The sequence below is a fragment of the Haemaphysalis longicornis genome, unplaced genomic scaffold (assembly GCF_048455015.1).
Source record: "Haemaphysalis longicornis isolate Haplotype H1 unplaced genomic scaffold, Haemaphysalis longicornis Haplotype H1 scaffold_10, whole genome shotgun sequence".
NCBI classification, from domain to species: Eukaryota; Metazoa; Arthropoda; class Arachnida; order Ixodida; family Ixodidae; genus Haemaphysalis; species Haemaphysalis longicornis.
Genome location: NW_027526204.1, coordinates 113,077,692 through 113,102,651, shown reverse-complemented (window position 1 = coordinate 113,102,651; position 24,960 = coordinate 113,077,692). Strand labels below are relative to the sequence as shown.

The 24,960-nt window shown below is 46.2% G+C and overlaps 1 protein-coding gene across 2 annotated transcripts in view; it reads right to left on the bottom strand.

Moving 5' to 3' along the window:
• Nucleotides 1-24,960, bottom strand: part of LOC144159141 (calcium-activated chloride channel regulator 1-like) — a 55,382-nt gene that overhangs the window by 4,904 nt on the left and 25,518 nt on the right. For both annotated transcript variants that reach the window (XM_077690444.1, XM_077690445.1), the window contains exons 6-12: nucleotides 20,867-20,988; nucleotides 19,783-19,897; nucleotides 18,814-19,041; nucleotides 16,738-17,031; nucleotides 14,403-14,624; nucleotides 11,573-11,852; nucleotides 7,282-7,446 (exon numbers count right to left, since the gene is read on the bottom strand). In XM_077690444.1, the coding sequence (XP_077546570.1) occupies nucleotides 7,282-7,446; nucleotides 11,573-11,852; nucleotides 14,403-14,624; nucleotides 16,738-17,031; nucleotides 18,814-19,041; nucleotides 19,783-19,897; nucleotides 20,867-20,988 (1,426 nt within the window). The remainder of the gene's footprint in view (nucleotides 1-7,281; nucleotides 7,447-11,572; nucleotides 11,853-14,402; nucleotides 14,625-16,737; nucleotides 17,032-18,813; nucleotides 19,042-19,782; nucleotides 19,898-20,866; nucleotides 20,989-24,960) is intronic.

The following is a 24,960-nucleotide window of genomic DNA, read 5'->3' as shown; positions in this document are numbered from 1 at the left end:
TTACATACTTCTTCGTTTTTTTTCGTTAAAGAAACATCTTTTGTGGCTGTAATGGAGCTGAGTGAGATTCTGAATCCTAGTTCTTTCAAATTAAAAGAAGTTGTATTTTCTCTTTATGGCTCTTTTAAAGGGACAGGCAACCGTTTTCTGTCGTGTATATTTTCTCTATCCCAAATGAAAAGGCGTCACTTAAAACCCGTTAACCCGCAACGGCTTTTTCATGCCCCCCCCCCCCCCCCCCCATAACTTTGAAATCGGAATATTTACGTTTACCAGTCATACGTGGCTGCCAAAGTAATGCTGGAAACCAAGATAGTGAGGCTCGCGGCAACGTACTTTTAGCAGCACGGGAGGTGCAAAGCGGCGCTTAAAGGGTTGTCCCCGGCTAAAAGAACAATAGTGTGCAACATTTCCTACACCTTTACGCATTTTTTTAATCACGTGTTGGAACGGGCGAAATTGTCTCGACATGTACGGTAGTGTCACGCTCAGACACTAGATGGCGCCACCGTTCAGATTTCAAAATATTTAGTGCAAAATAAAATTGTTTCCTCCTGTTTATTAAGAAATTCCTCGCGGTTACCCCAGTATATAAAACGCCGACTTTCATGTGAGCTAGAGGACGTGCATGCACCCCGCCAAAATCGGTTTACCGCCACTTTAAAGGAGCCATGAAGACAAAATACAAGTTGGGTTTATTAGAAAAACCGCTTAGTCCCGATAACAATGATACCAATATCATCGCAATCTTCGAACAAATAATGGAGATATTAAAGAAAACGTGTGAAGCAGTCGCGACCCCCTAGCCAATTTTCCGTAACTTTTCTATGACGTCACGGAACCTTGTTTGTGCGATTGGCGGCCGCCTAACTGACCTGTCGCGACGAGACATGACTGGACGTCTGTAATGGGGCCTCTAGTTCCATTTGACCGCATCACTTGAATGCTAACGTGCAGTTAACTCACTGAAAATTGTTTTATTGTTGGCCCGTATGACGTCATTCTTGCTCATAACACGTCACTGTGGCGCAAAATTTGAAAGTTTTTACATACTTCTTCGTTTTTTTTCGTTAAAGAAACATCTTTTGTGGCTGTAATGGAGCTGAGTGAGATTCTGAATCCTAGTTCTTTCAAATTAAAAGAAGTTGTATTTTCTCTTCATGGCTCTTTTAAAGGGACAGGCAACCGTTTTCTGTCGTGTATATTTTCTCTATCCCAAATGAAAAGGCGTCACTTAAAACCCGTTAACCCGCAACGGCTTTTTCATGCCCCCCCCCCCCCCCCCCCCCATAACTTTGAAATCGGAATATTTACGTTTACCAGTCATACGTGGCTGCCAAAGTAATGCTGGAAACCAAGATAGTGAGGCTCGCGGCAACGTACTTTTAGCAGCACGGGAGGTGCAAAGCGGCGCTTAAAGGGTTGTCCCCGGCTAAAAGAACAATAGTGTGCAACATTTCCTACACCTTTACGCATTTTTTTAATCACGTGTTGGAACGGGCGAAATTGTCTCGACATGTACGGTAGTGTCACGCTCAGACACTAGATGGCGCCACCCTTCAGATTTCAAAATATTTAGTGCAAAATAAAATTGTTTCCTCCTGTTTATTAAGAAATTCCTCGCGGTTACCCCAGTATATAAAACGCCGACTTTCATGTGAGCTAGAGGACGTGCATGCACCCCGCCAAAATCGGTTTACCGCCACTTTAAAGGAGCCATGAAGACAAAATACAAGTTGGGTTTATTAGAAAAACCGCTTAGTCCCGATAACAATGATACCAATATCATCGCAATCTTCGAACAAATAACGGAGATATTAAAGAAAACGTGTGAAGCAGTCGCGACCCCCTAGCCAATTTCCCGCAACTTTTCTATGACGTCACGGAACTTTGTTTATGCGATTGGCGGCCGCCTGACTGACCTGTCGCGACGACACATGACTGGACGTCTGTAATGGGGCCTCTGGTTCCATTTGACCGCATCACTTCAATGCTAACGTGCAGTTAACGCACTGAAAATTATGTTTTATTGCTGGCCCGTATGACGTCATTCTTGCTCATAACACGTCACTGTGGCGCAAAATTTGAAAGTTTTTAAATACTTCTTGCTTTTTTTTCGTTAAAGAAACATCTTTTGTGGCTGTAATGGAGCTGAGTGAGATACTGAATCCTAGTTCTTTCAAATTAAACCAAGTTGTATTTTCTCTTCGTGGCTCCTTTAAGAAGCGATGAAGAAAATGATTCCCAGGTTGTTCGGGAAATTCTTTTGCCAAGGATACTGTAGTAATGGACAATATAGTACAACTTTGACCAACCATCTGTTCTCTCAAAACGCACGCATACAACGTATATCTCTTCATCCTGATGTAAAAAGCGCGCATGACGACGGACTGAGAAGTGCACAGGACTGTCCGTCGTCATTCTCAGTATGTCGTCACTGCGCGCTGTCCTGCACCAAGATGAAAACCAACCAAGTCACCCTACTTTATATTTTGTCGTAACGTCATGCAAGCCGGCGATAAAGCTGTTTTAACGTGCAAAGACAAACCCTGCCCGTTTCCAACCTGTGTATACCTTCCCTTGCAGGACATAGGTGTTTTAAGTACCGCTCTGAGCATGGAGAATTAGTGCAATAAAGGACAAACTAAGAAATGTAGGGAATTTCTTACTGCTGCTGCTGCTCTCGATTGGCGCGCGGTATTTAAATTATATCTAGCCGACGCTTTTCTTCGTTCTAGACTTTTTGGCTCTACTGAGATACCGCAATAACTCGCTGTGCTTCACAAACCCTATCTCCGCTTACAGCAACAGAAGGACGTTATTGCGTTCGCATTAACCACTCCAAACTAGTGCTTAGGCGTTCTCTGGTTGTGTATGTATGTATGTATGTATGTATGTATGTATGTATGTATGTATGTATGTATGTATGTATCGCACCAGACCGGTATTCTGGAGGCCGTGGGTTCGGATCCCATCTGGCGGGCATTTTTTCTCCACTTTCTTTCTTTCTTTCCAAATTCTTTATCTGTTTCAATGACTTACCACATCCTCCCCTTTGCTTTCCGAGGTTTTCTTGTCGGCCAACTCTTATTTTCTGTCTTATTATTTCAACGAGCACCTCGTTTCCTATTTTGATTCGCTACATGCATAGCGAGGGCCTCTGTTCTGGCAGTCTTTGTGCCATAGGGAGCTTAAGAGGGTTCAACGCTGGTCGACCACTCTTGAGATGTCGTAGACACTCGAGTCACGGCCCGGGGGTTAAAAAAGAAGGTCCCCTTCACCCCGAGTAGTCCGAGTGGCGCTGGCTACCACCCCCAAGCACAGGAAACAAAAAATCTTAACATAAATACCCCAAAAAGTGGAGGGGAAAATCGCCCCGCCGGTAGCGAAGTGGTTATCGCACCAGACCGGTATTCTGGAGGTCGTGGGTTCGGATCCCACCTGGCGGGCATTTTTTCTCCACTTTCTTTCTTTATTTCCAAATTCTTTATCTGTTTCAATGACCTACCACATCCTCCCCTTTGCTTTCCGAGGTTTTCTTGACTGCCAACTCTTATTTTCTGTCTTATTTCAACGAGCCCTTCATTTCCTATTCTGATTCGCTGTATGTATGTATGTATGTATGTATGTATGTATGTATGTATGTATGTATGTATGTATGTATGTATGTATGTATTTCAATACCTTCAATGCCCGGAGGGCGTTACAGAAGGGAGTGGTTCTGTTGCAAGTATACAAAACAACTGCACATGGAGAGATTAATCAAGTTACACTATAAATGCGGTTTATATATTTATATATATATATATATATATATATATATATATATATATTGAGAGAGTCGAGGACTCGTGAAGGAGAGCGGTTTATTCCGAGGGCCGATAACCGAGGAAGACCCCGTCAGGAAGCGGTGATGATGATGCCAGAGGCCGAGATGATGAAGATGAAGCGATGACGATAGGGCATCCTATCGGAGCACGGCGATTGTCCCAGCACAGTAGATTCTCCTTGTGCTCACAATATATATATATATATACAAGAAAATAAAAACTTCGAACAAGGTAAAAGCACGATTGTGGCCTACGTTTCAGCAAAGAGAACTTGCTTTCCTCAGTCTCTACCATCTTCAAAGTTCTACTACTCCCTATACATATATATATATATATATATATATATATATATATATATATATATATATATATATATATATATATATATATATATATATATATATATATATATATATATATATATATATATATATATATATATATATATATATATATGTGTGTGTGTGTGTGTGTGTGTGTATATAAAACAATAATGTTTCCAGAAATTATACAGTGCTAATACCAATATACAGGCTCAAACATAGAAGCAAATACAAAGCGAGCATACGAACCAATGCAATGCAATTAAAACCACCTACCAAATAAAATTAGCGTACAAGACCAAAATATCAGCAGGAGAAAATACAAAGCGAACATATGAACGCATAAAAAATATACCCACCTACCAAAAGGAAATCAGCATAAAAGATAGGAAACGCGAATACATGTTCGATAAATATACAATGCACGTGTGGAAACAACAAGAAGAAAAAAAAACTGTTTAATGGGAACGAAAGTATCGTTCGGCGGCCGTTCGAAATGCGCGTGCATTGGTGATTGTGGCGATTGAGGTTGGCAGGTGGTTACATTGTTTTGATGTTTTCGGGATGAAGGAATAAAAAAAAATTGGGCCCATCTCCCCGCGAGGGGGACTCGAGTAAATGCGTCGCATAGGGGTGGGTGTATTGAGTTAACGTTTAGTGTTTGGGGAGTTGGTGGTAGTGAATGCGTTGTATCAGCAGCTTCTTGACGTAGTTTGAATGAGTCAAGGATATAAGGCGCGTTCGTAGCCTCCCATTATGTGTCGGCTTTGTGGCGCAGTGGGTAGAGCACCATGTGCATTGCGTTCCGCCCGCAGGGTCGAGGGATCGAAACCAGGCGCCGGATTGTATTTTTTTATATATAGTGCAGGGGGAGTGGTGCGGACTACGACTACGGACGTCAACGCGGGTGACATCGTGAGTTACTGAAATGCTCTGCATTTAAAATAAATTTGTATGGCATTGCGGAACTTCAACCTTGCAGGGATGATCAGTGCGTGGTGATATATATGATGTACTAGTTAGCAGTTCGTTTTTTAAAATTGAGTTACAGTGGTAGATGTTGTGAAATAGATTCAATCGAGCTACTTTTCTGCGCCAAGAAAGATTGGGTAGATTAAGGGTGAGTTTCGTAGATGTTACACTTGACATGCGAGAGTAGTTGGCTAAGATAAAACGTGTGCTGTCGTTTTGAGCGGATTCTAAAGCGTTAGTAAGATAACCGAACCCCGGGTCCCATACTGCGCAGGCATATTCCAGTTTGGGACGGATTATTGTTTTGTAAAGCATCAATATCAGGTCAGAAGGGGACGCAGAAAAGTTACGTCGCAGGTACCCAAGGGCTCTATTACCACTATTAATTATGCAATTCACGTGCGTTTCCAAGATAATTTTTGAGTTATGTGGACTCCTAGATACTTACATGTTTTAGTCTTCTCAAGTTGGGGGCCTTCGATGGTGTAAATGGAAGCTTCAAGAGGATTCAGATGCCGCGAAATTCTCATTGGTTTACATTTATTAATGTTTAGACGCATTTTCGAATAATTACACCAGTTATACACTTTGTTTGGACCGCGCTGTAGCAGTGACGAGTCGGAATATGAAGAACTTGTTCGATACAGTACACAATCATCCGCAAACAATCTTTCGTTCTTTAGTAAAGTGTTGACAACCTTTAACAACGTATCGGTACGAGCTCGTTCTACGTCCTTCGTCTTCTTTGCTGTGCTTAACTGAGTTTTAAATGTTAACTGTCGTTCCCTTCGTGAATAAGGATACAGCAAGCGTGCCTACCGACAACAATACAGCGCTTACGGTGCTGTGGAATTACCCCGCATGCACAAAATTCCCGCGCTTGCAGAGCGCAACGTGGAGAGAATAACGACCTTCCCACGCGGCTTGCTCTAGAATGGGTCGGCAGACAACGCCTAGTATTCGGCTTCTGGCGCAGGCGTGTTTGGTCTGTGGTGTACTGTCTTTTCCCACCTGAAACCAACACCGTTCTCTGCGGCAACCGCGCGTGTTCTTACGATGCCAGAAAGTCGTTCGCTTTACCCGGCGCCATTCTCGCTATGTACTTCTCACCTCCAACTTCAGCGACTTGCCGAACGCTTGTAAATGTTTATGTATAAGCTTTTAGCTCGCTTTTTCTCAGAATTCGAGCAGCTTTACTAAACAGAGACTAAGCAAGCATATATATATATATATATATATATATATATATATATATATATATATATATATATATATATATATATATATATATATAATAGCAATGCTATTTTGCTCGTATACGAGTGAAAATAGCATTGTTTTTTTATTCCTGAAAAGACAACATTTTCATCTTTAGTCTCTGTCATTATTGCACGGCTGAGGGCAGGCTCACTGCTCCATCATTGGTGGCGCCCGACCTCGGCCAGGTTGTAGTTCTGCCACGTCCAGCAGAGGCCTGGCCGTCCGCCATAGCCCGAATTCGAGCCCGGTCCAGGCCTGGCCGGGCCACAAAATTGCGGCCCATACCCATGTCTAGAAAGTATGAGCATATCTAAAGCCGCGCTGTCCACTCGTCAGCATCCGTCAGCAAGTGGGCAGAGTAATTTTCTTTGTCGTGGTCCTGGTGCTGTATTTCTCGCTCGTTCACCTCGGAACATTCCTATCCGAACTACTGTCAGCGTTTCACGCTATGCGGCATGCATTCCACAGCAGCCGAGTACCTCGACCTTTGTGCTCTTCGAATGATCGCGCTTCCAATACCAACCACACGGGATCCGGCCAGCAATCAATGTGTATGCGGCCAAAACGCTAATCCTTTCGTGAACCCAAGCAATTAGACTTTGGGCACTTAAAACAATCCCCACACCCTGATATTCCAAAGCGTGAGCTATATGTCTTACTAAAAATATTACGTCTAATTCTGGTGCCAATAGTTTGGTGTTTGCCTGGCTGGAAGGCTGTTCTAGCATCTAGAGGTTGTGGCGCACATTGGAAAACGATGGCCACTGCTATCCACAACCTTCACAAACACGGTATTCACGTTCTTAATTTTATTCAGGTGTGAAGGAACCCTGGCTGGTGTCTACCTTTTCGCGCCTGCAACGTATTTCGGTCATGTGACACCAACAACTACGAACCTGGACCAATGTGAGGAGCGGGCAGCCCTCCCGATGCCTGGCGTCCTCTCGTGATGACGGAGTTGTTGCCGGTTTCGACGCGAGCAGACACCGAGTAGCGGCCCTTGCCTTCAAACTGGGTGAAGTGTGCGCTGTAGATGCCGTCGTTCGCCGTCACATCAGCGCCTGCGTAGAAGTCGGACGTTCACTACGTTAGAGGACGACATGCTCATATTATCGCCCAGACTAATGCTAGCATTCTGAATCCCTCCTCCGCTCGAGCCTCCAGTCAAGGTAACCTTTGAAGGTGATTTTTGCATGTATAGAAGCATTGCAATATTTTACGCTCAGCCGGGTCGAAGAAACACATGTAGCGGAGGACAGACTCAGAATACGGCCCTAAGGCTTGAATGGCGGCACATGGCCGGAACACTAACTATGGCGATCGAATGCGGTACTACGACTTTCACACTAAAACAATGATGCGCCCCTCCGTCTAACAACGACGATGGTTGAACGCGAAAATTCCTCGGGGTAGATTCTCTGGTTGGCGAATCCCACACTGCGAGTATGTGGTACTTTTGAGGTATACGCAGCATTTTTCTATAGAATTCCCGCAGCAACTCCCGGGTGAGCACTCCGTAGGCCTAACGTTTGTGTTTGGGGTGTACGGCGCGAATTGGGGTGCACGGCGCGAATAGATTGCTCCATGCAGTGGGATAGGCGCCGGCTTTATAGCCCGAGTGACCCACGTTCGATTCTGGCCACAAGAAGCGTTTTTCTTTTTTTCTTTCACTTCACCCACGATCGTTCATCATCATCGTCAGAGAAGGTTGGCTTTTCTGCAGGGCGTGCTGGCGTACAACGGCATCAGAGAGGACACTGAAGCTGCGCTTTAAAATCAAAAAGCCGCAGTTCTCATCTCGTAAAACACTGCGCTAAATTTAAATTAGCCAAGACGAAGGACGGCGGAACACAAGATGCACACTTACGAAAGCGCAACTATCAACTGGCCTTTATTTTCCCGACCCTATCCCAAAACATTGGAAAAATGAACATAGAAAGACAAACACTCAGAACCGCCGCACAAAAGCAATAAATCTAGAGCACCACGAGCCCCCTCAATCGCGATACAGCTATTACAAGGAACACCCGTACCACAGGTAATGCAGATAAACATACTTGGACTGCCTCTGCAACGGGACCGACGCAACACAGCGTATATCAGGAAATTATCGGCTCATGTGGAGCAAATAATCGGGCTTCTTAGAAGAATTGTAGCACGCCGACATGGCCTAAAGAAAAAGATCGGCTTAAACTGATGCAAGCATTCTTAATAAGTAGGATAACATATGCGCTCCCACATGTTAGCCTTACGGAAACGGAAACACTAAAAGTGGATTGCCTAATTCGGAAGGCTTAGCAAGGCGCTCTACAAATACCTTCGGGCGCTTCCACTGCCAGAGTGGAGAGCACAGGCGCACACAATGCGGCTAGGGAGCTTATCGAAGGACATCGCACGGGGCAGCTTGGCCGCCTGACGCGCAGTGCAGCCGGCAGAGCCCTCCTCGACAGCCTACGCGTTGGCTATACCTACAAGAGCCCGAGAAAAAATCACTCATCGAAACCGTTACGAGAGAACACATCATTATTCGGCCCCTTCCTCGAAACATGTAACCCCAGTATCATTCCCAAATAAGGCGCAACGAGCCCATGCATTAACAGCAAAATACCCCATTGATCGAAGCACGCTGTATGTTGATGCAGCGGAGTATCGTCACGTGGACGCTTTTGCCTTGCCAGTCATTCACTCACCCGATTCTCCCCCACTCACGGCCCTCACCATCAGAAAAAGGTCACCCTCAAGTGGCGTAACAGGTGGCGATAGCACTTGCACTCACACATAAGCCAACCCCTCGATTCATATTCTCAGATTCGAAAACGGCCGTTTGTAAACTATGCCAGAGGCCAGATCTCGCCTCAGGCCCTCCAAATTCTTAATCAAGAACCACCTACTGTTCCTGTAGAATTGATCTGGTTCCCCGCCCACACGGGTATTGCAGGAAATGAAGTGGCACACATCACAGCCCGAGCTCTCGTCTCCCGGGCCTATTGTGCCTGCACGGCCTCCCATGGAGCCAGACCGACCCGTAGTAGTTTACTCACGTACAGAGACATCCCGGAACATTACCGCCTCTCCCGCCGCAAATACCCTCCCACCCACCCATCCCTGTCAGTGGAAGAGGAATGCCCTTGGCGTCAGCTTTAAACTGAATCCCTCCCCCGTTTATCCATACTTCATCGCATTCACCCCTCACTGTATCCCACAACACTCTGCCAGCACTGCGGAGAACGGGCTACATTACATCATCATAAGTGAGCCTGCCAATCTGACCCCTTCCCTCTCATCACCTCCCTCGACCACTGGGAAGCAGCGCTGGGATGCTCAAACCTGGATATCCAGAAGTCGCTCACGGGTCGGGCAGCCAGTCGCCGAAGCTCTACGGTCTTCGGCCACCAGGCTGCGCTAACCCTTGGTTAAATAAAGTGCTCTCTCTCTCTCTCTCTCTCTCTCTCTCTCTCTCTCTCTCTCTCTCTCTCTCTCTCTCTCTCTCTCTCTCTCTCTCTCTCTCTCTCGTTCTCGCGATCTCACTCAGAACTGGCCACACGCGCCGGCCGTCCCCTCTCTCTCGCTCACAGTCACACGGGGAGCGTCTTTCATAGTGTGCATCTTGTGTTCCGCCGTCCTTCGTCTTCGCTAATTTCAATTTAGCGCACTGTTTTACAAGAAGTAATGTACCAACCAGCCCATAAGCAAGCTCTCGTAGTTCTCATCTTAACGCTGGACTTTCTCCCGCGATTTGTACTGGGCTACAGGAACGCACAAAATACGACCTGGAACCGTACATTATGACCGTAATATAGGTCTGCCAATGGTGCCACTACTCGTGAATGTATGGTCTGCATGTTGGCGACTCCACCCATGGTAGTCGCTCTGCGACTATTTCTGCTCTATCCTCGTTCTTCAGTGGTAATCTAGGAATCAGGCCTTCGTTGTACGCACAAGCGTGGCGTTTCCTTTCAATGTTTGTCTTCACGCAAAAAAGGCCCGACCGATACCTGCCGGTTACTCAAGACCATAAAAATAATGTATCGGTTCGAATAAAACCCGAATAATAGGTGCGCCAAAGAGACACTGAATGCCAGACATTCCAAACGACGTAAGACGTCGTTTATACACGATACACCAGCATTCCGACACTAATTGTTTCTATTACTTCTTATGATAGCGAGAACAACCGGCGGTCACTAAGGCGGTGTGTTTTAGAATTGTATGCAAAAAACGCCGCCCTTGAAGCCAAGGTCCCTTCAGCCGCCATTAAATGTTCTACCAAAAGGAATTTGTAACGTACAGCCCGAATTGAAGGATCAAAGTTGTAAAAAAGGGCTGCCGAGAAGGTGAAGCATTTACCATTTACCGCCTTGTGCATTTAAACTCGAGGAAAAAAGGCTGCTAATGCGTAACAACGAAACGTCAGTTGATAAATGCAGCTCCAAGATTCTTCCTCTTTAACTATTGTACGAAACTTGATTATTCCTTCATTCATTCCGAAATATTCAGTTCCGGCATGCGTAATTTTCTGCAATAAGATTCGAAACAATCCCTGTATTCCATATAGTTCAAATGGCGATTCCACGCGCAGGACCTTCACAAGCGTTAGGAAGCGCACGTTCAAGGAAGGCTGCCGATTAATTTAAACCACCTTGTGTGGTCTGACGCATGCGCCCAAAACTCGCACGCACGAGCTTTTTCCTGTTTCTCCACCATTTGCAAAGCAGTACGATCGAAACCATCCCCATTTATATTCATACCTGTGCCTCCATGCAGTGACATCGAAAACTGATTGATTGATTGTGGGGTTTAACGCGCCGACGCAACGCAGGCGATGAGGCGCGCCGTAGTGGAGGGCTCCGGATTAATTTTGACCACCTGGGGATCTTTAACGTGCGCCGAAATCTCGAGCACACGGGCGTTTTTGCTTTTCGCCTCCATCAGAAAAGCGGCCGCCGCGGCCGGGAATCGAACCCGCGACCTCGTGCTCAGCAGCGCAACGCCTTAGCCACTGAGCCACCGCGGCGGGTGACATCGAAAACTCAATAACTGGAACATTTGATGGCACGCTTCCCACCCCAATAATCGCGGTCATTCTTGAATAAAGCTAATAATCCAATAATGTTCGGGACTAAATTTTGCACCCATGAAACTCTACTGAGTGATGTACGCCCATTCGCGAGCCCCTTCCAAGCGTACCCAGTCCATCGTCGAAGAGTTCCACGTCGACCTCGTAAGGCTCCCGCGGTCGGATGACTGTAGCCACGACCTTGGCGTGCAGCACGGCATCCGGACCCTTGCTCACTTCTGCGTAAATGGCGGCGTCTTCCGCGCTGCTCACCTCTGAGCGCTTGAGGAACGCGCGAACCGCCACCGGTTCTTCCGACGGGTCCCTCGCCAAAGACGTGGCTCGCACGTGAACGTGGACCTCGTCACCGCTTGAGTCGCTGTGCGACACTACGAGGGTCCAAGTTCCGGGCTGCGTACCGATGAATGCAACAATACTCCGTAAAAAAAGAGTCTGAGCTACAAAGGCCCAGCTCTGGGCCACCGTGAAAATGAATTGCAGCCGAAATTCTTAAAGGAGTATTCTTAAACGAGCCAGGAAGACAAAACCTAAGTTTGCGTTATTCGAAAGATTTAGTGTTTAATAGTGCCCCCTGCGCTTCCCCGAATGCAAACGATGCTTTCTTCACTGAGAAACTAATTTAAGTTAAAATTTTGATTTTCCCGCTAAATCGTGCGTTTTCGTGGTCTGCAATGACGCCACCGGAACTGACGGCTCTGCAGCCGATTGTGAAGCTTTGTTTACCGTTAGTGAACATAGATGGCGCCACCATACCGTGGCAAGCCGTTTTCGGTCTTTGATTTGTTTTTGACCGTATTTAATGAAGCCATGAAGACAAAACACAAGTTTGGTTCATTAAAAAGACGGCCTCGTTAGAATCATACCGACACCAGTTTTAACGTAAACTTCGCTCAAATAAGCAATATAATTAGGGGAAAAGGGAATGGCCATGCGACCCAGTCGTTCATTTCCCGCGACAGATCCTATGATGTCATACCAGCCTGCTCTGGGGTTCGCGGAGGCCGGCAAAAGCAAATACTAATTAGGCTGAGCTTATAAGCTTGCAGAACGAGCTATTTGTGTTTAAATTTAGTGCACATTCTTTATAAAGTAATAAGAATGGTGGGAGAAACAGTGGAAGTTACGAAAGCACAGTAAACATAGAAGTACTGATGCGTACTGCTGTTGGTACTGCGCACACTATGCTTGGTTTAGCAGCACAGCACTGCGGGGCTTTCGGGTTGTCTCACACGACACTGGCCGATTGACGCAAGCAATTAACGGTGTCTTACGTGACCATATTTGTCGATCGAGCACTACGTTTTACGAGACGATTATTTTCTGCCAGAGCAAATACAAGCCAGGTTTAAATACGGCTTGCCATGGTATGGTGCCACCATCTAGGTTCAGTAACGCCGCCGTAGGGTCCCTTCATGCCAGCGCCGCTGTACAGGGTGGAGACACCCTTTGAATGGTCCCGTGCCGCCGCAATTGGGTCGCCGTGCTCAACGCGTTGTTCTTTTCGTTTCCCACGAGACCCAGCAACGCGAAACAGATAAGATGATTCAAACTTCGCAAGTAAACCGGAGTGCGGTGATAATTTAGCGCAGTTTTGTTACAAGTACTTGCTTCGGCGGCGACCGAGTGACCCAGAATGGCGGCGCCAGCATTTACGTGTCTCCGCCCCGTACGGCGGACGCATGAATAAAGGCATCCCAAGCTGCAGAGTGGTCGGTTCCTGTGATGTCATTGCAGACCACGAAAACACACGTTTAGCGGGAAAATAACAATTTTAACTTAAATTGATTAATTTCTCAGTTAATAAATCATGGTTTGCATCCGGACAAGCGCTAGGGGCACTGTAAAACATGAAATCTTTCGAATAAAACAAACTTGTATTTTGTCCTCATGGCTCCTTTAAACATGGCTTGTTTTTGTTAAGAGAGAAAATAATTGTTTCGTGAAACATAGTGCATATGGTCACGTGAGACACCGTTGCTTGCGTCAATCGGCCAGTGTCGTCTGAGACAGCCCCAGAGCCCCGCAGTCCTGTGCAGCTAAACCAAGCATAGTGCGCGCAGTACCAACTGCAGTACGCATCGGTACTTCTATGTTTACGTATGCGTTCGTAACTTCCACTGTTTGTCCCACCATTCTTACGGCTTTAAAAAATGTGCCCTAAATTTAAGCGCAGATAGCTGGTGCGGCAATCTTATACGCTCTGCCTAATTTGCGTTTGGTTTTTCCGGCCTCCCCAAATCGCAGAGCTGGCTGGTATGACATCATAGGTTTTGTTGCAGGAAATGAGCTAGTGGGTCGCATGGCCATTCCCTTTTTTCCTAATTATGTAGCTTATTTGAGCGAAGTTTACGTTAGAAGTGGTTTCAGTATGATTCTAACGAGGCAATCTTTTGAATGAACCAAACCTGTGTTTTCTCTTGATGACTCCTTCAAGGAGTAGCGTACGTTACTCCTCGTGCACGACAACCGTTAGAGTACTCCTGTAAGAGTACTCATGTAGAGTACTCCTGTTAGTGTACTCCTATTCCCTTAGGTACACTTTTTTACAATACACGCTGTGCTCTGGTACACCGTGGAACTGAACTGTAGCCGAAAGGATGAGCAGGGCGGCAGAGATAATACTCCTTAAAGCTAGTACTCATTAAAGGGATATTTAGCTCTGACCCTATTCTGATACATAATTAACTTAATTGTAGCCGAACGGTTGTCCACGGTAACTGACGGAACGGTTCGATCAGATTTTTTTTGCATTTGAAGTAGCAAGTTGCAACACTGTTAATGCTGAAAGAAAAATTCAAGGTCAGGTTTCTGATTTTTTTAAATGAATGTCTCCTGTCACGGCCAACATATTTGGTGGAAACTTTCTGCGTTTGAAGCAGCGAATCGTAACCCATTCAATGCTGGGAGACAAACTTGAGGTTAGCCCCTCGGCTTATTTACCGTAGCAATGTCAGGGACCTTGAACGTTATATAGCTGTCGGTTGTGCTGGGCCCTGCCTGGTGGCAGTTTTCACAGACGTGCCCGTCTGGGTACAGCAGCTGAGTTTGAAGCTTGGAGGCCTGGTCGCAGAGAACCGTGATTGTGGTGCTGCCGCCCAGGTCTTCGTCAACAATGATGTCGAACTTGTGCTCGCTGACAACGTTGGCGGCTGCATCCAATATCTAGGGAAAAAGACACCAAAGGACCAAATATTACTTTGCGTGAAACAATGTGCCCATGTAGCTTTAACTAACCACAAAATTGCTACGTTTTTACACCTGTCTGTGGACAGACCATGCAGTTGCGAAGCTCATGTACGCTTTTGGGAGAACCATTGCAACGTTGACGTCTTCCTTCATTCATTTCTGATTAGTAGACTGCGGGCAGCCGAAGCCCATTTATTTCCGCGTCAGACTTTGCTTGGCCTGGAGTGTGTGTAAACTAATCACGGCGAAAAAAACTGGTGCCATTGCAGAATGACAAAGTTTGCCATTATACATGCAGCCATTTGACTCCACACGAAGTAATCACTGCAATGATGCTAAGGTCTCCCGACATCCAACAACAAACCTGGCCAAAACCAACTCTTTACTTGTATTGGACTGAATGCATATAATAAAATACATATGAGTTACTTAGAGCAAACAAATGCATCATTTTAGTGCATTGATTGTACATTTTCTGAGCATCAGATTCATTACAGAGGAGCAGCTCCGCTGCCATCATCACAGCCAGACAATCTGTACAATCCTTCAAAACTGCCTCATGCTGGAAAGATTTCTCAGATCCAACACGTCTTTACCGAAGTACGATTTCTCTTGCCTGTAGTGAGTCCAGACAGGAGACATTTCAAAATTTACGAACGCATGCCAAGTAATTCCCTGCTTTATGCTATCACGCACTTTTTGTGAGGAACATCAACCAAATAACTACTACGATGTTTATTCGAAAATTCGGCAAGAGCAGCTAAGGCTTTCGGGGGCTTAATGCGTGGTTAATGTTAACCAAAATACACTACACGCAATTTGCATGAGTTTTCTTACTGCCATAACTAAAGCACACACACGTGCGTGAGTGGACACTGAACGACTATGAAGACTTATTGAAGCGTCTGTCGAAACTACCTCATATGCTAGTAATTAGAGTTACGCTATTGTGTAAATGATAACTCTCGTATCCGAGCTCACTGCAGCTTAACAGCTAATCCGGTGTCCGCGTTGTTTACATGAACCCTAGCTATGAACTTTTGCGGATGATAGTACGCAACTTCATAACCTGATAATTTAAAATTGTAGTTAAAAGTGATTTTGCTTATACTATTCCTCTGTAACAGAGCGATCTGGACCAGTGATAACCTGGGAAAAGGAGAACACTAAAAAAGTCAGTTTTACATGCACTTTTACATGACCTGTACATTAAGGGGCACGGACCCCGTCAAGCCACTTTATTGGCTTTTTGTCCGTGCTCCCGGCATCTGTAAGTGTGTAGATGCCAAATAAACTGATTGATTGATTGATTGATTGATTGATTGGATCGCATGCTTCTAGATTGATTGATTGATTGATTGATTGATTGATTGATTGATTGATTGATTGATTGATTGATTGATTGATTGATTGATTGATTGATTGATTGATTGATTGATTGATTGATTGATTGATTGATTGATTGATTGATTTAACGCGCCGACGCAAGGCAGGCGATGAGGCGCGCCGTAGGGGAGGGCTCCGGATTAATTTTGACCACCTGTGGATATTTAACGTGCGCCGAAATCTCGTACACACGGGCGTTTTTGATTTTCGCCTCCATTGGAGAAGCGGCCGCCGCGGCCCGGAATCGAAGCCGCGTCGTCGTGCTCAGCAGCACGTCATAGCCACTGAGCCACCACGGCGGGTATCGTATACTTCTTGTATTCTAACGTGGACCTAAGGAAAGTTAACGCGGGAGACGGGAAAGGGAACTACAGAGTGGCGCACACAGTCATTGCTTTTTTTTTTTTAGATAAACCAAACGTCACTCCCTCAGTTCAGTGAATCTATGAACGCCAGCAAACCTTCACTTGCGCTACTGGCACGTAGTCAGTAATGCAATTCAGCTGCGTTTGGTTCCTTACGAAGTAAGATCATTCACTACATCAGACTAGTTAGCGTCATTCAAATGATAACAGAACAAAGAAATGACCATAGCTGGTGGAGAAACGTGTACTAAAGCTGATTTTTTTTCTGCCGTCTAAAGCCCTTATGTGTCAACAAGTAATCATCCACGTGCTTACGATTGCAAAAGCGTATGGCTTACCACAACTGGCCTCCTGTCGTCGTCCAGCAAGGAAACGGTGGCGTCGAAGAAGGCAGACTCCAGGGCGGCCGCGATGTTGGTCTGGCCTTCCCTGAGCGCGAACGGCTTGCCTCCAGTGCGGAGTGCTAGCATTTCCAGACTTTGCGTAGCGCCCGTGCCGAAGGCTATCGTGTTCACAACCACGCCATCGGCGACCAGATCGTCCACGATGACCGAGCTAGGCGATCTATCCTCGCCATCGGTCATCAGAATAATGACAGAGCCTTCGCCGTGTTGTCCCTTCGCCTTGAACATCTGCGCAATCAAGAAACTCAGTCCCTGTCTTAAAAGAAAGATGGCAGAAACCCGAAACTTTCTCCCACGCAACGTGAGTGAAAGTCAAAGTCCAAGATCCGAACTCCTTTAACCGTGTCGGAACAGCGCAATCGCATAGAGGTCGGCATCATATTGCGAGCGAACCAGGTTGAATACCGACAGCGGGATGCGTTTTTGCTTTAGGCTTTTGATGTTTTTCGCTTATCATCATCATCATCATCATCGCTGGCACATCCTATGGGACTGTGCAGCCATACAAGACGGCGTCAGCTTCACAGAATACCCCGCAGATCTCCAAATCGCAATCGCCTCAACCAACAAGTCGGATCAAGAGTGGGCCATCCAGCAGGTTCTCAAGGCGCTCGAAAGGCACGGACTCCGCAAAGGGGTCCCTGTCGAGTAGGGCTGCCCAAGAGGATGCAACGCACGGCCACGTTGAGGTCGGCCCGTCAACCGGGCTTTACCTACTGCAGGATTTACCCAATAAAGTCCTTTCCATCCATCATTTTCAAGGGGCCATGGAGAAAAATATAACTCTGTTCTCTTTGAAAGTACTTCGCTTTGGCAGCCCACTCATCTCTATTGCGGCTGCGAAAAAAAAAATTGAAACACAAAAACGAAAGAAATATTTAACACCTCACAAATTTGGCGCCATAGTGACGTAATATTGGCCGATGGGACATGTTACGGGCACGCACTAAAAATCACTTTTATTAGCACGTTAACTGCGCGTTGGCGATCAAACCGAACTACAGGCCCCACCTCCTAGTCATGTTTTTTGGGTGGTGGCTTATCGGGGGCCGCCAATCACACAAACAAGGTCCTGTGGCGTCATAGAGAAATTGCTCGAAAGTAACTAGGGATTCGCGACTGTTGAATACGTTTTCTTTAATATCTCGATTTCTTGTTCGACGTTGGCGATAAATCGGAATTGTTGTGATCCGGACAAAACAACCCTTTTAATGAACAGAACATGTATTTTGCATTCGCGGCCCCTTTAATTCCTTTGTCCTGGGAGCTGCTCTTGTATCAGTGGACTGCGCAAGTGCCACTACAATTCGCGCAGTCGACAGGATGACGTAACTGCGCCTGCGCAGCTCAGCCCAGCATATGCCATGATCTTATCAAAGATTAACGGATGAAAAGGTTTATATCGGACGGACCTGACCCGCAGCGTAAATCGGTACATGCACGCGCGCGCCTGCTCCCGACCTGTGTTTTTAATTTCGAAATGAAAGACTGCGCGTATAGGACGGGACTGCTGAGAAAGACATGACGGGCACCCGCCATGTCTTTATTTCTGCAGTCTCGTCCGGTACGCGCCATTTTTCGCCTAAAATTGCAACACCAACTAACCCAACGACGTGCCGTACTGAATTTTTACGCCAAGGTTTCTTCGTGAAGCTACCGTCGCCAAATATAATGAATTGCTGTGGTAGATATTTCGAATAAATATTACGGTTCGTTGTACTAAAGAAACCCCACCACTTCGAGGAAGTCGTTTTGTGGCCGCCACTGCAGGTATGAAGAGGAAACCAATTGCGCTTTTAATGAAGTGTCGCTTATAACGAAGCCAGTTCTTTGTGCCAAGGACTTCGTTATAATGAGGCATTCCTGTATAAATAAATATTCCGATATGTTTTTTCGCAAGGGGGTGGTGAGGGACTGGGGGTCAAACCACACTGCATGCAAAAGCGACACTTGCATGTGCGCGCAGTCGTTCATTACATAAGAAATAAAATGACAATTCCTTGCCCTTACCTGCAAAGCCTTCTTCAGACCACATTCGATGCAAGTTCCTCCGACAGCTCCTAGCTGTCCCACTTTACCAACGAGCGCTTTCCGCGTCTCCGTCCGCACAGGCGTTAACGGATACGCCATTCCAGCATTTTCATTGAACGTGACCAAACCGACTTCGATTTCGTCCGGAATGAGGACTTGGACGAAATGGGAAGCCGCTACCTTCAAATGTCCAATACGGTTGTCAGTCTGAAAGAGGTGAGATATAAATACAAACACGCATGCTCATAATTCGTTGGTGCGAGAAGACTGCAGTTCTTCTCATCGTATATTTTGAGAACGTCCCGTGCTATCTCTCCTCTAAATTATATTACAAAATGAAGTAGGAGTGGGGGAGGGAGCGGTATTTTAAGAAAATGAAATGTATGAGCATATCTGCACCCTTTGTAAGCTCTTAGTTCAGTAATGCTTGGTTTCTGGCGAGTTGGCATAACATCTCTTGAAGGTTAATTGCGTTCGGTGTCGCCCACGAAGACGGAGGCAGATAAAGCATACACTTTGACGTGAATACGGCGCTATTCATGTATATTGCGCCGTATTTACCTCGAAGTGCACGTCTTTTTCTGTGTCTGTCTTAGTAAACAACGCCCATCGCAATTTCCCTTGAAAAGAAGCTTATCGTTATTCTAAACGCGGTTTGCGGCACAGTCAATGAACTTGACTTCACAAGCAGCAGCAGCAGAGTGGGTCCTTCGTCATTGAGCTTTCACTTTGATGTACAAGGTGTCATAGTTCGATTACTATTCAGGCCTTCAATATTTTTTATTCCTTCATTGAACCGGATCCGGAGGAAAGTTGCATGAGTGAGAACTTTTTATCAACCTTGTAGGTCTAGCCCAATCAGTAAAATCAAGATAGACAGACAGGAGCTACCTGCATCTGTACCAACTCCATGTGCCCTGCTTCAATGCATGTTTTTCGAGTACTTACATCCATGCTGCCGGAGACGTCCAATACGAAAATAATTCTGCCGAGAATGCCATTCCGTTTCTGGACCTCCTTAAAGTTCACTCTGACATTCTCACTTGGGTAAGCAGCTGAAAGGCTGCGCAGAAGGGTCGCGCGAGAGTAGCAAAGTTTAGTGGCGAAAATCACCAGTGCTGGATCACATAAAAACTGCATTTCAGAAGCAATGGCAAGGTTTTGCGTCGTCATACTACCTTGATGTGAAGAACCGCATTGGCGAACATGACTGAAACTGTACCTTACGCAATAGGGGGTTTGTGTTTGGAAAAGTTCTTGCAAATATAATTTTAGTTGCTTACGTTTTCCACACAATTGACACAAAAAGTTGTGAATTTTTACATAGGTGCGGCATTTCTTGCTGAAATGCTGACAAGTTTATTTTCAGTCCCTGCCTTTTTAAATCCTGGTCTCCGATCATCGTCCCCGTGTAGTGGCAAAAAAAACTTCAGCGGTACCATTGCCTTCAACTAGAAGTGCATATCAACCTATTTCTTCTACCATGTCGGTGAAGAAGTTCCTTGGGCATATTCAAGAAAAATCATTACTGCAGAATAAGGATGAGCAGTTACCTGTTAATTAAATGTACACCTTCTATACTTTTACCCGAAGACCAGGTTTCCAAACCAAAGAGCACATACTGCTTCTTTCAGCTTGCCGTTTCAAAAGGCACAGAAAAAATGTCTGTGTTACGATCTCACCACGTGACACAGCAATCTAGAAGGTGCTAAGGTGCTACATCCCATGGCACTGTAGTTGCAATCAATATCGGCTTTGCCGCTACAAAAATATTAATTATCGTAAGCGCTCTAAAAATGTTGCCTCTTGTTTGCCAACGTGTCATTCAGCTAGCTATATTGTAAATATTTTTCGTCCGACTTCGAACGTGTGACGTGCCGTTCCGTATACGGAACACCTGCGTTCTCTGAATACGCTAATGCAGATCCCCGAAGCCCGGGGATTTCACTTGCCACCCGTAGTCTGCGATATCTATAAAACCACAGTTCGACCCTCCGCTATTAGGGAACAGTGTGCGTGCCGCGCGACTTACCCGATGAAATCTTCGTTGCTCCTGATCACTTCCCAGGTTGACTTGCGGTTGCAGAGGTGATTATGTTTGTTGGGGGCGAATGCGTTGTGCTTCTTGTCAGCATTATCACAGAACTCCGACACCTGTCGACGAAAACCAAGAATTCTTCAGGGGCTATTTTCCTGACACTGGAATTTCCGCACAAATTTGAGAGGGGGACTTTTTTATGCCTCACCAGTTATACCATCAATCAACCATACAGGACACTGAAGGGAGTCATAAGTAGAGACCGTAACTTCAGGCAAAATGCGTATTTTAAAGACGAGAGTCTTCCTTGGGCTATCTTCAACGAAAAAAATTTGGTCTGTTTGTATGTCACTTGATTCAGCCACCCGGCCAAAGTGAAACAAAAACTGTGCAATAGTTTTATATGCCCACAGCCAAAGCTAAACGTCTAATTCCGGTGTTAATGTTCATACTTGTCAACACTGTTGAACAAGAACAAGACATTACGCAAATATAAGGCAGAAAATCAATACATGGGGGATATTTGCAGTGTTTCTTTATTTAAATTTTCACGGATACTTGGTTTTTGCGATAATAATTGAAATACTACATCAACTGCAGAAAACCGTCACCTGCGGTTGCTCGCGCTACCTGGCGGCATTTAAAAAATCAAACGGCAACAGCAACGAAAGGTTCCACAAGATAGGTTTCCCGTTCCACTTGGAACGCTCGTGGAGTAGGGCAACGGGGTTCCATAAACGTTTTAGTACGGTGCCTCCATTCACGCGCGTCGCCGCCTTAGGCAGCGCTGACATCGCGGCACCTGACTTGGAGGAGTGGAACGTGGTAAATTTAAATTGACTTCAGCAAACGTCTAACGTGTCATCTTGGGAGGAACGAGACGGGAGAGAAACAGCATGAGAGGTGAGCGGGAAAGAGAGGAGAGGCATTCACTTGCCAGGGGCACCAGTCGACTATCGTCTTACGTCGACATTTGCAACGAAAGCAGCAGATACGCGGCCATTTTTTTTCCTTGAGTTCGTATCAAGCCTATTTAACATATAACTATGAACTAAGGAAAGAGGAGTTATTTCCGCAATAGTTTATTGTGCCTATTAAGTGCCTATTTTGTCTATGTGGGCCTATATGTCATTTTTGTGTTATAAATGCCGTTTTTGGTTTCTCAAGGCGATGCTCTAAAATTGACTTTTCTCGCTTCAGAAGCCCGCCACTGGGTGTTCGTCGTACACAGTTCGCAAGAAAAATCCGTGAGCCGTGCCAAACAAGCCGAAAAACGCAAACCGTGCACGAGCCACCGCACCTCGACCTCACCACATCGGCCTAGCCGCCAGAGGCCCGTACGCTGCGGCACCACTGCCAGCCTCACCGGCGCCTCCCCTATTCACACGAGCTGTTTTAAATGCGAATGCATTTCTTAGTCGGGGGTTGTCGTGCTCCGTCGGCGTGCGCCCGCAGGTGTACCTTTCGCGAGAGAACACGAGATACCGCGAGCAAGCTCGCCTTCTTCTTCTTCTTCTTCTCTACTTCCTCCCCGTTCAAAGCGCGTGCAAGTTCCTCTTTCTCCTCCTCTGCTTTTAAATGCGAATGCATTTCTTAGTCGGGGGTTGTCGTGCTCCGTCGGCATGCGCCCGCGGGTGTTATCTCTCCGCGCTCCTCCTCGCCCCTAGCAACAGCTGTGGCGCGCCTAGCAACCGGAGCAGGTGGTAGCTCTGGCGGGAGTAGCGGAGGGCAAGGGGAGAGGAGGAGCGCGCTCGGGCATGTGAGGGCGCTCGCATCGCGGAGCTCGGGCAGAGTAGCGGAGAGTGAGGGGAGAGGAGGAGCGCGCTAGGGCATGTGAGGGCGCTCGCATCGCGGAGCTCGGCGGGCTCTCTCTCCTCTCCACGTACCCTCTCTCCGCTCGCTGCGCTCGGAATCTATATAATGCAGTGGAGCGCGCGCCTGGCGCCTTGATAGCGATTCTTCATTAAGTACGCCATTAATAATAATTACTCGCACCGTACTCATCGGTGCACCCAATGCATTCGCATTTCCGCACGATCCCCTTCGGGGAGGTGGGGGGATTTTTTTTTCTCTGTCCTGACGCTCTGTGTCCGCTGAACACGGCGAAAACTTTTACCCATGTGCCCTATCTATTGCTAACGCAGTGAAAAAAAACGAGCAAATAAAAAAAATGAACGTACACAACCACGCACATGCCACTCAAGGACAAAGACGACTCCTAGTGGGAAACCCCGTGCAAATATGCCATACCAAAGTTTACGGTGACGCCACGAACAAGTGCACAGTAATCCGCCGATCACGAGAGCACTGCCGCACGGCAATATGCAACACGTGTAGGACGAAGAAGGAGCGAAAACTGGGCTGAAGGGAATGAGCATCTCGACACTTTTGAAGTACTCTAGTCGTGGCAGCCGTCATTTGCCGTGCTGGGTAACCTTCAAGGGCATTTGGAAACCTACCAATAAGAAAATTAGTTGCAAAGAATGTTGCGTACTGTCTAATATTGATAATCGGTATATCGTGCATAGTTCCTCAATGGTGTTATTCCCGCACCTTTCCTAGTCATCTGCTTCTGCAAAACAGAACAGCTCACTAAATTGTACGGAATTATTGCACTTCCTTGTACTACCTATGGGATTCATCGGTGCTGAGAAAAGCTGGGGAATTCGCTCTGCTCTGTTAGCGATTAAATACTGCAGTTAAAATCTCTCTTCGGTCCGCATTTGTGTCGTCAAGCAGCAGTTAGCGATTCCGCCTCTCCCACCAGAGCCCGTTGTTATTCCTTATAAGACTCGGCTGAGGGCGAAAATTATACTATAAAAACACCCGCTGCTGGTACTAACAGCTTTGCAGACGACAAAACCGTCGCAGCTGGCATTATTTACACCACGTTAAACTTGACCGCGGCTTGTCATATTCGTGCGCTTCGCTCACACTCTTAGTAGGAAGCATTTCCGCAGCTGACAGCTTGGGCGTCCCTCGAGGCTGAGCTCATTTCGAAGGTGCAAGACAGATCCGCCATCATCCCCAAAGGGGCGGGTGCTGTTGGAACCGTACTGTCTGATATAGTCATTTTACCATTGTGCGACACAAAATTCCCGGATTCCCTGTGCTAAAAGAACTGCTGAAGGTTCCCCAGCAAACCACTAACATCTCTGCGACGTCCCAAAAAGATCTGAACGTCTATGTCCCAGCAGTATCTCTATTAGACATCCGTACAACGTGCAATATTTTTGTGAAAATTTTTGGATGTTGGGATAACGTTGCTGGTACCTTAATGTCGGACGTTCTTTCAGCTATGCTAAAGACGTACTCGCAATGTTGCTGCTGCTTCATTTGTGGACGGTGTGAGCAACAAACATTCTGATATTCCAGATTGAATCAGGTGATGGAGCGTCCCGAAGTACAAGCACCCTCCGCCAACTTCAGTAAACGTTGAGAGTTGTTTTTTCACACACTTATCGACTGAAATGAGGTACAACTTTAAGCCGCAAATCATTGAGATTGATATGACTTGTCATGGCTTTCAAGCTTTTATTTTGTTGTAGAATCACATCGCATTTTACATAAATATGTTCAAATAGCAACCCTTGTGGGGTCAATTTTAACGAAGAAAATAGCATTACTTTCCCACAGCACAAGGCTTGTCCGCGGTTCTTACTGCAAGTCAAAAATTTGTTGCAAAATATGCTGCTGAAACCAATGCGAATTGAGCTTATATGCGCCTAAACGACCGTATTTGGTGCCTATAAATGCAAATGGCACAATTCGGTGTCTGTTATAGGCGCCTAAAACATTGATTTTTCTTGCCTAAAGTTCCGGTCTTTAATTACAAGGGTTGTCAAATTTCCCTGTCAGATAGTATAAATTTATAGGCCATGTATTTCACTAGGCCCGAAAAGTTCGTTCACGTCTGCGTTCTGCCTCCCAACTATCCTCCCCACCGATTTACTGGCGCCGGATATGATGACAATGGAGTATGTACTCGGGAGGGAGGGGGGGGGTTAGGGATTTAGAGGATGGCGAGCATATTCACCCCGTACAACAGGGGTGAATATGTTCGCTCCCTTCCTGTTCAAAAGACAGGA